General features: G+C 33.5%; 1 protein-coding gene across 1 annotated transcript; it reads right to left on the minus strand.

Annotated features, from left to right (window-relative positions):
- Positions 1–1,113: 1,113 nt before the first annotated feature.
- On the minus strand, positions 1,114–2,064 carry LOC100021883 (olfactory receptor 51V1-like). The gene has a single exon (XM_001373867.2). It carries the CDS (start codon positions 2,062–2,064, stop codon positions 1,114–1,116), a length of 951 nt encoding a protein of 316 aa, XP_001373904.1.
- Positions 2,065–12,775: the final 10,711 nt, after the last annotated feature.

The following is a 12,775-nucleotide window of genomic DNA, read 5'->3' on the forward strand; positions in this document are numbered from 1 at the left end:
AGGAAAGGAACAAATATTTATTGTGTCAATTAAATGCTATATATTGTGTTAAACATGATACAAATAACATTACAAATATTACATCATTTGATACTAACAACAAACCTATGATGTAGGTACTATTATTATCATGATTTTACTGTTGAGGAAACTGAGGCAGTTAGAGGCAAATGACTTGCTCAGGATCCCAGGACTAGTAAGTGTGGTGAATGAAAGATGAAATGACTGAGTAGAAAAAGTATGAGCTTTTGAGTATATTGATTTAATAAGCAATTCATGCCAATTACATAACAAATCCAGATCAACCCTCCTTAGCTTTGACACTGGACCCCAAATACAGTGGAAAAGAAATCTTTATGCATTAAAAGCAGCTATTCACATAACATTAATTAATTAAAAGAAAACAATTATCAAGATGCTAATCAGGACACAAAACGAACTATTCTAATTTCTAATTAGAGGAAATATCAGGTATTTTCCAAGTTGAAAGGAGAACAGATACAGTTGCCTGAAGTCAGAGGAAAATGTGTCCGCCTCATCCCCCTAAGAGTCTGTATTCAGTCAAAGGAATAGAGAAACAATGATTAATAGTACATGACCAATTTTCACATGAGACACATGGGATGCTCAAGATGTATAACTGTGAGAAAGCATCTTGCATCACTCTTTGGATCTGCCTAGGTTTCTGGTCATCATAATCTACATCCTTAGAAAAGGGACTCTAATCAAAAGATAGAGGTGAGTCAGCTTTTCATCCATGTAGGTTTGAGCAATGCAATGAAGTTTTATTTCAATTCTCATAGTTGAATAAAGTTTTCTTACAAGGCAGAATTGGATTAGATCCATAAATGAATAGAAGGGGAAATGAACTAATTCCAGAATTGAGTTACAAGATAGAGTCAGTATAGTTTCTGCAATTCCCATTACCACTTGTTTGGTTTTTTTTTTTTAAGTTCCTCTTAACTACCCTGATGCCAGATTGAAATCAGATCTTCCTGACTCCAGGCTCAGTGCTCTATTCACTGAGCCGTATAATTGACTTACCTTTCTAATCTGGAGAGTCAAAAGAAAGGTGTGATTTTGACAGATGAAGATATATTGTGAATAGCTTATTTATTCTTTTTTCAGAGAAAACCACCTTTGAATTCTGCTTCGAATTTGTTGGGTCTTGACACTATAAATGATGGGGTTCATCAGGGGTGGGAAGAGGATATAGATATTCCCCATGAGCACATGTACCAGTGGAGAAAGATGCTTCCCAAAGCGGTGTACCATAGTCAGACCAATGATAGGGATATAGAAAACCAGGACAGCACAAATGTGAGAGACACAGGTCTGGAAGGATTTGAGTCTCTCCTCATGGGATGCAATAGCCAAGACTGAGTGCAGAATCAGGATGTAAGAGATGAGAATTAGCAGAGAGTCTAACAGTAAGGTACAGATCACTAGAGCCAGGGCATAGAAACTGTTGAAATGGATGTCAGAGCAAGCCAAGCGTAGAAGGTCCTGATGCAGACAGAAAGAGTGGGAAAGAGTGTGGATGTGACAATAATTAAAAAACTTCAGGCGGACAATGGGAGGAGTTATAAACAGAAAACTTCTGATTACAATAGCCACTCCAATTTGAATGATCCTGGTGTTGGTCAAGATTGTAGTATACCTCAGTGGGTTACAGATTGCAATATAGCGGTCAAATGACATGGCAAGTAGTACAGACGACTCCATGCAAGACAGTCCATGGATGAAATAAGTCTGTAGTATACAGGCATCAAGAGTAATCTCTTGGATGATCCCCCACAATATACCTAAAACTGTGGGAACAGTGGACAACCCCATGCACAGGTCAGTGAAGGCCAGCATGGCCAGGAAATAGAACATGGGCTCATGCAGACTAGGCTCAGTCTGGATCACATGGAGGATCATGCAATTACCCAAGATGACCATGGCATAGATGGAAAAGAAAAGTAAGGAAATCCAAGCATAAGATTTTTCTAGCCCAGGCAACCCAGTGAGGAAGAAGTGTGAGGATGTAATGTTCGGGTTCGGGCTGTTCAGAACAAACATCAGTGAACACGAGTAATAATGAAGTTAAGTCAATGATTGCTTTCTTAGGAAATTAGTCTTGAATTCATATTACCATCAGATTTTCTGTCAGAAAGGAAAGGAAAAGATAGCCATAACAACCTTAAACAGCATAAGAATGTCATATGGCAAAGTGCAGGAACTGAATAAAAAAGAAGTATAATTTTCTAGAGCTGGAGGAATAATTACTGACCTACTTTCTCAATTCCATGCAGTTTTATCTCTTGACAATAAGGTTTACATTTCCATGTCCTTGATGTGAATCTTCTTCCTGGGAGTTAGAGAAAATACACAGTCATTGTCTTGAGTGATAGTAATTATGAGATCCATACAGATAGATAAAAAGTCAGGATAATGGTAAAAATTCTTACCAAGAAGTATTGTTCTGAAGAGGTGACATAAGCTGAAGAAAAAGGACCTTTGTTCCTTTGTTTCATATATTTGGAATATTTTTCTTCCAATGAGATCACTGAGCATCAGAGCAGGAAGGAATGGTTGTAAGAGAAGCCCTTTTCTAACAATGCCATCTTCTCTATTTCGTCTCTGTTGATTTCTCTATTCCACTCACTGCCTTTTCTCACTAACCTTCCATCTGTTGCTTAGTGCACAGGCTTCTATGTTCTGTAATTCTCAATAATGGAACATGAAATAAAGCTGTTTCCTTTCCTTGGCATCAGGAATAAAAGAAGTGGGACGATTGGATTTATGTAAGACCGTTGCTAATAATCCTGGGAGATCTACTCTCTTGGGATGGCCAATTCATTTGCACTCTTCTGAAACCAGGGGAATATGCACCTGTCCCAGTCTCTAAATTCAGCAGTGCTAATCATTCAGTCATTTAATTCTATCATAAAATATTTCCTTATTCCAAATAAGGAAATAAGTTAAATATTAGCAATTGGCTTCCATTGAAAGAGAAAAAAAACCCCACTAAATCCTTTTTTTAAAAAATATGTTAATAATTATTTACACATCTGTTTTCTTAGATCTACAAAATTTTTCAAACTTAATATCTAAAATTTGAGGGAATCCCTAATGAAAATATGACAAAGGAAGAATAGACTTTTGAAAAATTTATGCTATGCAAGCCACATCTTTGCAACCACATAATTGCCTGAAAAGCTGGAGAGAATACAACTGTAATGGGTGGCTCAATGGACATTTACATAATACTTTCCTCATTGGTGAAGACTGATTATTCAAGAATCATGACCTCCCAGAGATATAGAATATTGGATAAGTTGGGAGAGAAGAGAGAGAGTGGTCTGACTTCTAGCATTAATAAAGAAGACACTCATTTCCAGAAGGTTTTCAGAGGGAAAAAAAAGTTGTTACTCTTGCCCCTCATAAAGGCAAGGAACAGTGAGTAAACAATTCTCTCCCAGTGAGAAATATTATGCAAATGAGATTTCAGTCACTCATTACAGAAGATTTTTATTATTTGTTGAAACATTTTAAATATACATACATACACATATATGTATATGTATATATATATGTATATATATATGTATATATATATATATATAAAACTTGTTGAGTGCCCCAAATGGAAGACCAAAACACACACTCAGAAAAAGATAGCAAGGCCAATACAGTTACATCCAAATCCCCCAAGGAAATATGAATTTCTCTCAAACCAAAAAAAGAATAAATGGAGGAGCTCAAAACAATATTTGAAAAATCAAATAAGAGAAGCAGAAGAAAACAGAATGGAGCTATGAACATTAACATTTCATTTAAGCTTTCATAATTCTTTTTTTTCTTTTTTACAAAAAATTTTGGAGATTGTATAACGAATTACAATTATTTATTAGTAAAAGTGAGAGAGGCAAAGTAAGAGCAGAATAATTAAAAATCTCCAAGTGGTGCCATGCCTCTTTGACTTCAGGTACCACTTGCCATGGTCCCAGTTGTGTAGGCTCAATGGGACTATAAGTCTCTGTTCATCAGAGATCTCTTAGTCAGATAGGCCACACCTGTACTGGGCTTCTTTAGCCCAACTGGGAAAAATTTCTAGTCCTGATGAGATAGAGATTGCTGAACAGAGAGAGAATGATTGGTCCAAGAAGAGAAGTAAGACAGAGAACTCCCACTTCTCCTGCTGACTTTTTAAACCTCATTTACTCCCTCCTACTCCAAGGTTCTGATTGGCCAGCATTCACTTTAGACCTCATCCTAGAGACAGCCACAACACCCACATGGACATCCATTGATCTGGAACTGTATCAACATATTGGTAATCTGAATCACATGACTAAATGTTGCTCTATCTAATGAGGCAAATTGAGGTCACATGGATATTTAATTCACACACTAGCTGTGTGACCTGGGGCAACATACATAACCTCTTTAAACTTCAATTATAAAAGTGGAATAATAAGAGCACCTACATGAATTACAGGGTTGTTGTGCAGGTCTAATGAGATACCATAAAAATAATATATGATTTGTAGGTCTTAAAGAGCCATAGGTCCACAATGTAAAAAGATTGACTACAGACATATTGGCAATATAATCTGAGAAATGCTTTCTAACTACTCCATGCAAGCAGCAGGGAGTTGTTTCTTTCTTTACCCATCCTTTTTTTCTTCCTCCCTTCTTTTCCCTCTGATCTAGAGGAAATGGGGGAAGAGGGAGAAAGTGGAATGTTGGAAAGAGATAGGCTTTTATTCTTCTTCCCAGTCACCAGAACTTCAAAATTTTATGACTTTATTCCTTTAACCTACTTACTTTCATTCTCATGGTAGTTAGCAGTTGTTATTTTAAAAACAAAATAAGGTTGGATGATCATCTATCATGACTTTGATTGCTTATAAAGAGACTGAGTGGGATTAAGAGAGAAGCCAAAATCCAATAGGAGAAGAATATTTTAATATTTTGGTCTGAGCATGTACTGGGTGGTAGCAAGCCAGAAAGAAAGTCTCTAAATTCTTTATCATGTCACACTGTAAGTTTTGTACCTTTCTTTCATTCTAGTCTCACTATGAACATAAAAACTGTTTGTGGAGATTAAAATTATTTGTCCATGAAAGCATTTGAAAAGCAGGGATTGTTATTTCCACTGGCCTTGTCAGGACTTAAAAACAGAGTGATTCCATATGTGTACTTTTAAAAGTGATTTTTATTCTGTACTTAATTGCTTAAAATAGAGAATTCTCATATTCAAATTTAATTAGGATTAGCTACATATTAAATTATGAAGTTAATAGTTGATAAGCATTTATTAAGCATCTAATCTGTGTAAGGAAGTAAGGATGCAAATACAAAAAAGAAAAAAGTCTGTTTCAAGTAACACAACCTACTGAGAAAAGATAATATACAAACACAAACAAAACTATACGCAAACACATACATACATATATACAGTATTCACACACACACAGACACACATGCACAAAATGAATAAATGAGGGAAGGTTCCTGATGGACATGTGGTAAAGAAATCAAAGAAGAAAAAATGGAATGCAACCAGTTGGGAAATGAAGACACCATTTAGCACTATTTTATAAACTTAGTTTTTAAATACATATAAAAAGTTCAACTTGTTACTTTCACAGGTACCATGCTAGTTTATATTTCCTTGTTATTATATGCATTTTTAAAGTGCTTTGATTACCCCCTTTACATATATTTAAAAAATATATTATCTCTCAGCTCCCTTCCAAATTCTTTTCCATTTGAAATTTTAAAAAAGAAAGAAACCTTTGTAATAATGAAGTATAGCCAAGAAAAACTAATACACACATTGGTTATGTATGAATATGTATTTCCCATTCTTTAACCTGAGTCCATCACCTTAGGAAGTAGAATACTTGTTTCTTCAATAGTCCTCTAGAGTTGTGGTTGACTGTTGATGATTTGCATTATTGTTGTTACTGTATACAACATTCTCCTTCTTCTGCTCACTTTACATTACTTCATATAACTCTTTCCAGGTTTTCACATGATCATATTGATTGTCATTTCTTATGGCACTATAGTATTCCATTACATGAATATCTGAGACTTGTTCATCTATTCCCCAAATGAGGAACATCCCTTCAATTTCCAGTTCTTTGCTATCACAAAAATAGATGCTGATGGTTTTCCTAATATTAAACCATCCCTGTATTCCTGGTATAAAACCCAGCTGGTCATAGTGTGTGATTTTTTTTGATACATTGCTATAAGATTGTTGTAAGCATTTTGTTTAAAATTTGTGTATCAATATTCTTTAGGGATATGTCTATAGTTTTCTTTCTGTTTTTGTTCTTCATGGTTTTGGTATCATCATCATATCTGTTACAAAAGGAATTTGGTAGAGCATCTCCCCCGGCTATTTTTCAGAATAGTTCATGGAGTGTTGGAATTCATTATTTTTTAAATGTTTGGTAGAATTCACTTATGAATTTGTCTTGCCCGGGAGCTTTTCCCTAGGGAATTCATTGACGGCTTGCTGAAATTCATTTTCTGATAGGATAGTTTAAGTATTCAGTTTCTTCTTCTGATCATCTTGGCAATTTATAGTTGTGTAAATATTCATCTATTTCACTTAGATTATCAGATTTGTTGATTTATAATTGGGTGAAATAATCTTAACTTTTTAAATTTTCTTTTCATTGTTTGGAATCATGTCCTTTTCATTTTTATATTGATAATTTTATTTTTGTCTGCTTTGTTTCTTATCAAATTAATCAGTTGTTTATATATTTTATTGATTTTTTTTCATAAAATCAACTTCTTGTCTTATTGCAATAATTTTCTTACTTTCAATTTTTAAAATTTCTCCTTTTATTTTCAAGATTTCTAATTTGGTGTTTAATTTGGAGTTTTTAATTGGTTCTTTTTTCTAGACATTGAACAGCTTTTAAAAACTATCTACTCCTCAATGCTCCCCAAAATCACATTATGAGAGCCATATTTTCTTATTTAGGTTGTATCTTTTGTCCTTAATATATCACCAGTAAGTTAACATTTGAGCAGTAAATAATATCATAAAATATTTGAATGGAAAAGGTCAGATGATTCAGAGAAGGTGGTAACAAAGGAAATAGCACCAGACTTTCATTACTGGAAATGGAAGATATCCAGTGTGTTTGGTATCATGGAATCTTACTTGAATGGAAATTAAAAGGTCATCACTTTTTATTCAATAATATTTTCCCAGGTACATGTAAAAATAATTTTAAATATATATTTTATAAAGATTTGAGATCTAAATCCTCTCCTTCCATTTCTTCCCACCTCCATGAAACAGTAAGTAATTTGATTAAGGTTATACCTATACTATCATGCAAAACAGATTCCCATATTAGTAATGTTTTAGAAGACAAATAAAAACAAAAAAAATCCATAAATAAAGGTGAAAAATAGTTTGCTTTGATCTGAATTCAGACTCCATCATATTCATACTACATAAATTCTTTCTTTGGAGTTGGAAAGTATTTTTTGTCATGAGTCCTTGAAATTGTCTTGGATCATTGTACTGCTGAGAATAGGTAAGTAATTCACATTTTATCATCCTCTGATATTACTGTTATTTATCTCTTAGAGTACATACCTGATCAAGAATTTACACCATACTCAACAGCAGTTAACTAGCTTTTTTTAATGTTTGAAAAACTTTCTGCAATAAATCAGTGATTACTGATCTAAAGGTTAATCCACTCTTTCTAAGGCCATCATGTTCCACTTGGACTGATCGGTTTATTTAGAAAAATAAAATCCCTTATAACTGCCCCTGTTTCATCTGATTCTCTGAATCCAGGGGCCTCTATTTCCTAATTCCTCATTTTCCTTCTACTTGAACTTAAATATTCCCTTTTCCTTTTCTGAAATATTTTACTTCCTCATGATAGCACAACTACTCCAATTTCCCTTCCCTTCTTTTGTATAATATTTGAAATAAAATTTCTTCATTCATTATGAGAGAGACAAACCCAAAAAGATGGAGGAGAGACAGAGAGACAGGCAGAGACAAAGACAGAAAAAAGAAAGACAAATACAAGAGACACAGAGATCTAATGTGGCTTTTCAGCATATATAATCCAATTAGATTAGAAAAATATTGTGTTTTAAGAGGTTGTGATCACTAAGAGTATACTATGGTAAATTGTCTTAAACATGTCCTGGAATTGATTTAGGTTTAGTTACACTCAGAAAAGTATCTATAAAAACTCACCCCACACAGTTATAAACTACTAACATAACTAAACATACCTTCTCATATACAAAGATGGCCCATATGGAGAACAAGAAGTTAATTTTTTAATTCAACAATTTTATTTAATTAATTAATTTCGAATATTTTTCCATGGTTACATAATTCATTTTATTTCTTTCCCCTCTCCCCCACCCCTGTAGCCAATGCATAGTTCCACTAGGTTTTACATGTATTATTGATGAAGATCTATTTCCATATCATTCATACTGTACTAGGATGATCATTTAGAGTCTACATCCCCAATCATATCCCCATTGACACATGTGATCAAACAGTAGTTTTTCTTCTGTGCTTCTACTCCCACAGTTTTTTCTCTGGATGTAGATAGTGTTCTTTCTCCTAAATCCCTCAGAATTGTCCTGGATCATTGTATTGCTGCTAGTAGAGAAGTCTATTACATTCGATTGTACCATGGTATAGCAGTCTCTGTGTACAATGTTCTGGTTCTGCTCTTCTCACTCTGCATCATTTCCTGGAGGTCATTCCAGTTCACATGGAATTCCTCCACTTTATTATTCCTTTGAGCACAATAGTATTCCATCACTAACATATACCACAATTTGTTCAGCCATTCCCCAATTGATGGGCATCCCCTCGTTTTCCAATTTTTGGCCACCACAAAGAGCGCAGCTATGAATATTCTTGTACAAGTCTTTTTCCCTATGATTTCTTTGGGAATAAACCCAGCAATGTTATGTCTGGATCAAAGGGCAGACAGTCTTCTAGTGCCCTTTGAGCATAGTTCCAAATTGCCACCCAGAATGGTCTCATTAATTCAAACCTCCACCAGGGATGTATTCATGTCCCAATTTTGCCACATCCCCCCCAACACTTATTACTTTCCTTTGCTGTAAAAAGTTAAGTCTTTTAAAGAATTTTGTAAGAAAATTTCCACTATTGTTCAAAAATAAAACCAAAACCCCAAAGGGATTTTAGAATGAATTTTATTAAGCTTTACATCCAAGAAAAGAGCCAGAAAATGTGCACAGTTGAGCTCTACCTAAGCCATTGTGAATTTTATATTACATAGCATTAAAACAGGGTAGAAGAGCAAGAAGAAAGGTGGTCTATCTATAGTTTCCCCAAAAGAGCATGTAAATTTTTTGATATGTATAATCCCAGGTAAGACTAAATATTTCATAAACCCTTGACTAAGTCTTCAACACAAGCCTACAATAAAGAAATAACACAAGATATGGGGAGGAGAGGAGTTCCAACAGTACTCTCTGGCTCCTTATTCATATCCTAGATTAAGCAATATCTGGCTACACAAAGCTAGATTCAAAAGCCATATAATAAATAATAAGATTTTCACACAACAAATTCCTCAGCATGATATAGCAGATAGAGTTTGGTTTGGAATCAAAAGACATAGATTTGAAATTTGATTATGCCACTTACTACTCAGGTGTTTTCAATCAAGTTACTTTTCTTCCTGAGTGTCAAGGTTTCCATGTGTATAAATAAGGCTTGGACTAATTAACCCCATTCAGTTCCTATGATCTATGCTAATGAAAGGATTACCGATATTTGTAAGATCCTCCGAGGTCCCTTTAATAATTTTAGTACTGACATTGGTAGATGTGCCAAAGAAGGGACTAGAAACCAGGCTACATGATCATTAAGCAGGGAAATTAGGAATATTTTCCCAATTGATAACTATCTTCAGATAGAGGAAAATCTCACCTTTAGTCAAAAAATAATATTTCTTCTGCATGATCATAGACACTAGTAGGAAAAATGTAAAGATATAGGGAAATATACATTGCCTTCAATATAAGGAAAAATTGTTCACTATTAGATCTAAAAAAAAGGCCAAATGACAAACCAGAGTCGAGTGCACATTAAAATGAAATAAATTCTGAATCTTCTTTTTGCAGTGGGGTTATATGATTATGCAATATTATTTCCAAAATAATATATAACGGTACAAGAGAGGCAGGTGGCCAATTCCTTTTTAAAAATTTTGTCCATTTAATTTTTACATTTGAATTTTTCTAGATTATGTCTGTATATATGTTATTTTATGATATATATTTCCATTTTCATCATGCTGTGAAAAAAGACAACAATTGCTTACACTAGAGAAAAATACATAGAAGAAATTAGGTAAAAGACAGCATGCTTCAATTTACATTCAGTTCCTCCTATAGCAATAGATAGTTTTGTTGTTTTTTTTTTTATCATGAATCCCTTGGAGTTGATCTGCAACCTGACATTGCTGATAATAGTTTTCATTAATAATTTATCACCATATTTAGTTTGCTGCTCCTATGTACAAAATTCAGGTTCTGCTCACTTCATTTTTTATTGCTTCATGTAAGTCTTTCTAGTGTTTGGTTTTTTTTTGTTTGTTTGTTTGTTTTTTGATGATCATCTTGTCATTTCTTATTGTGCAATAGTATTCTATTACAATCTACCTCTGATTTTTTTTAACTTTGGTTATAGCATAATAAATTCTATTCCAAATTTTTTTCTTTACTCTCTATCTCTCTGCTATAAATATTTATTCATTTATTCATTCATTCATTCATTCATTCATTTGTTTGTTCATTTATTTATTTGTTTGTTTATTTATTTGTTTATTTATTATTTTGTGGGCAGTGGTTTGGTCAATTGAAAGCCAGATCTAGAAGTAGGGTGTTCTGGGTTCAATTCTGACCTCAGATACTTCTTAGCTGTGTGACCCTGGGCAATTCACTTAACCACACTCATTGCCTAGTTCTTGCCTCTCTTCGGCCTTGGAACCAATACACATTACTTTTTCTAAGATGAAAGGTAAGGTTTTGTTTGTTTGTTTGTTTGTTTTTTATAATGTATTTCTTATAGACAGCATACTGTGTGATTATGGCTTTTAATCCACCCTGATATCCTACTCCTTTTTATGGGTGAGAATTTCATTTACATTCATTTATGATTATTAACTCTGTGTTTCCCTTAATTATATTGAGTCCTTGTTCATCTTTCACTTCCTTTTCTCCCAGCCTTTCGTTGTTCACAATTTTTTTTTGCTTCTTACTACCACTTCCCCAAATCTCCTCTCCCTCTAATACATCTTCCTCTTTTATTATTCTTTTCCCTTCTTACTCCCACTTAGAATTAAAAAGCATCTCAATGGATAACTGCATGTGGACTTTATTTCTGCTTGGTGAAAATCTCTATGAGAATAAAATCCAAGAACTACCCATCTATTTTCCATTCCAGTGTATTGATTCTTATTGATCTCCTCATATGAAATCGTTTACTCCCAGTTTTTCTTCATTTTTCTCTTTTCCCATTGTTCTCTTTTTTCTAAACTTTGATTTCATTTTTCATTTTTTGTTGAATATCATCTTATTATATTCATACTACTCCATTGTTTCTGTCTATGTATTATTTTATTCACTTAGTAATAAAAGTCTTAAGTATCTTCCATACCTTAAGTATTCTAGTTTAGGTGTCTAAGGTACTTCAGGTATCATAAATATCTTAAGTATCTTAAATAGCACTGTGTAGTAATTCATCAATTTAACCCATTTTCAATGGTCAATCCAACTTTTTTTCGCTTTTGTGGCTGTTTGGAGGTGAGTTTGGGTGAGCTTGGAACATTCCTTACTTTGAGATCTTGGCTGCTCTGACTAATACCTATTACAGTTATACTACTACCTGAAGGTAAGATCACATTCGTTCTTGATCTTTGTTTACTTCATATTATCCATCAATTGCACATTCATCTCCTGAGAACTCCTACTTTTCCTCCATTTGATTTTGATTTCTTCATATAACATCTCTTTTTATCTCTGACACATTTTGCTTTATCTCCATTCTCTCCTTTCAGTCATATCCTTTTTCACATTTTTTCAAATATTTAACATTTATATTTTCTATTTCTCTCACCCTTGTCATGCCAGTGACAGAGAAAATAAAATTCTTCTTTAAAATATGCATAGTTTAATAATGAAACTTCTCCATTTTCCATTTTCCAGTCTTATTGAAAAATGTGTTCTTTCATACTTGTCAAGAAAGCACTATAATGCTTTCTTGGCATTAACAGCTGTCTAAGTACTAGTTTCTCTTTGCATTATAAACATTTTACAAAATCATATATAAATATTTATCTAATCACCTTCAGGGGAATATGCCATAAAATAAGTCTTGTATTTTAACATATACTTTTCTTAGAAAGAAAAAAATAAATTGTCTTTAGTGGGAGGCATAAGAGAAAGAGAAGGAATGGATATAGCCCTTGGTAAGGTTAAACTCTCTCCAATAGAAAAAAAAGTTGTAAATGTTCAACATTGTATTAGCTTTCTACTAAATACTGCATTAGGAAAATTGAATGGATACATGTAAATGTTACCCCACCTTACAGAAGAAGAACAGAACTAGGAGTTAAATTTGGAAGGTTCCAATAAAGAGCTCAATAATGTGCCAGATTTTGAAAGGATATTGTGATGTGACTTGGTATAATAGCAGAAAGAAGGGCACACCATTCTTTTCTAGGCATAC

Source organism: Monodelphis domestica, chromosome 4, assembly GCF_027887165.1.
Source record: "Monodelphis domestica isolate mMonDom1 chromosome 4, mMonDom1.pri, whole genome shotgun sequence".
In the NCBI taxonomy this organism is placed as follows: domain Eukaryota; kingdom Metazoa; phylum Chordata; class Mammalia; order Didelphimorphia; family Didelphidae; genus Monodelphis; species Monodelphis domestica.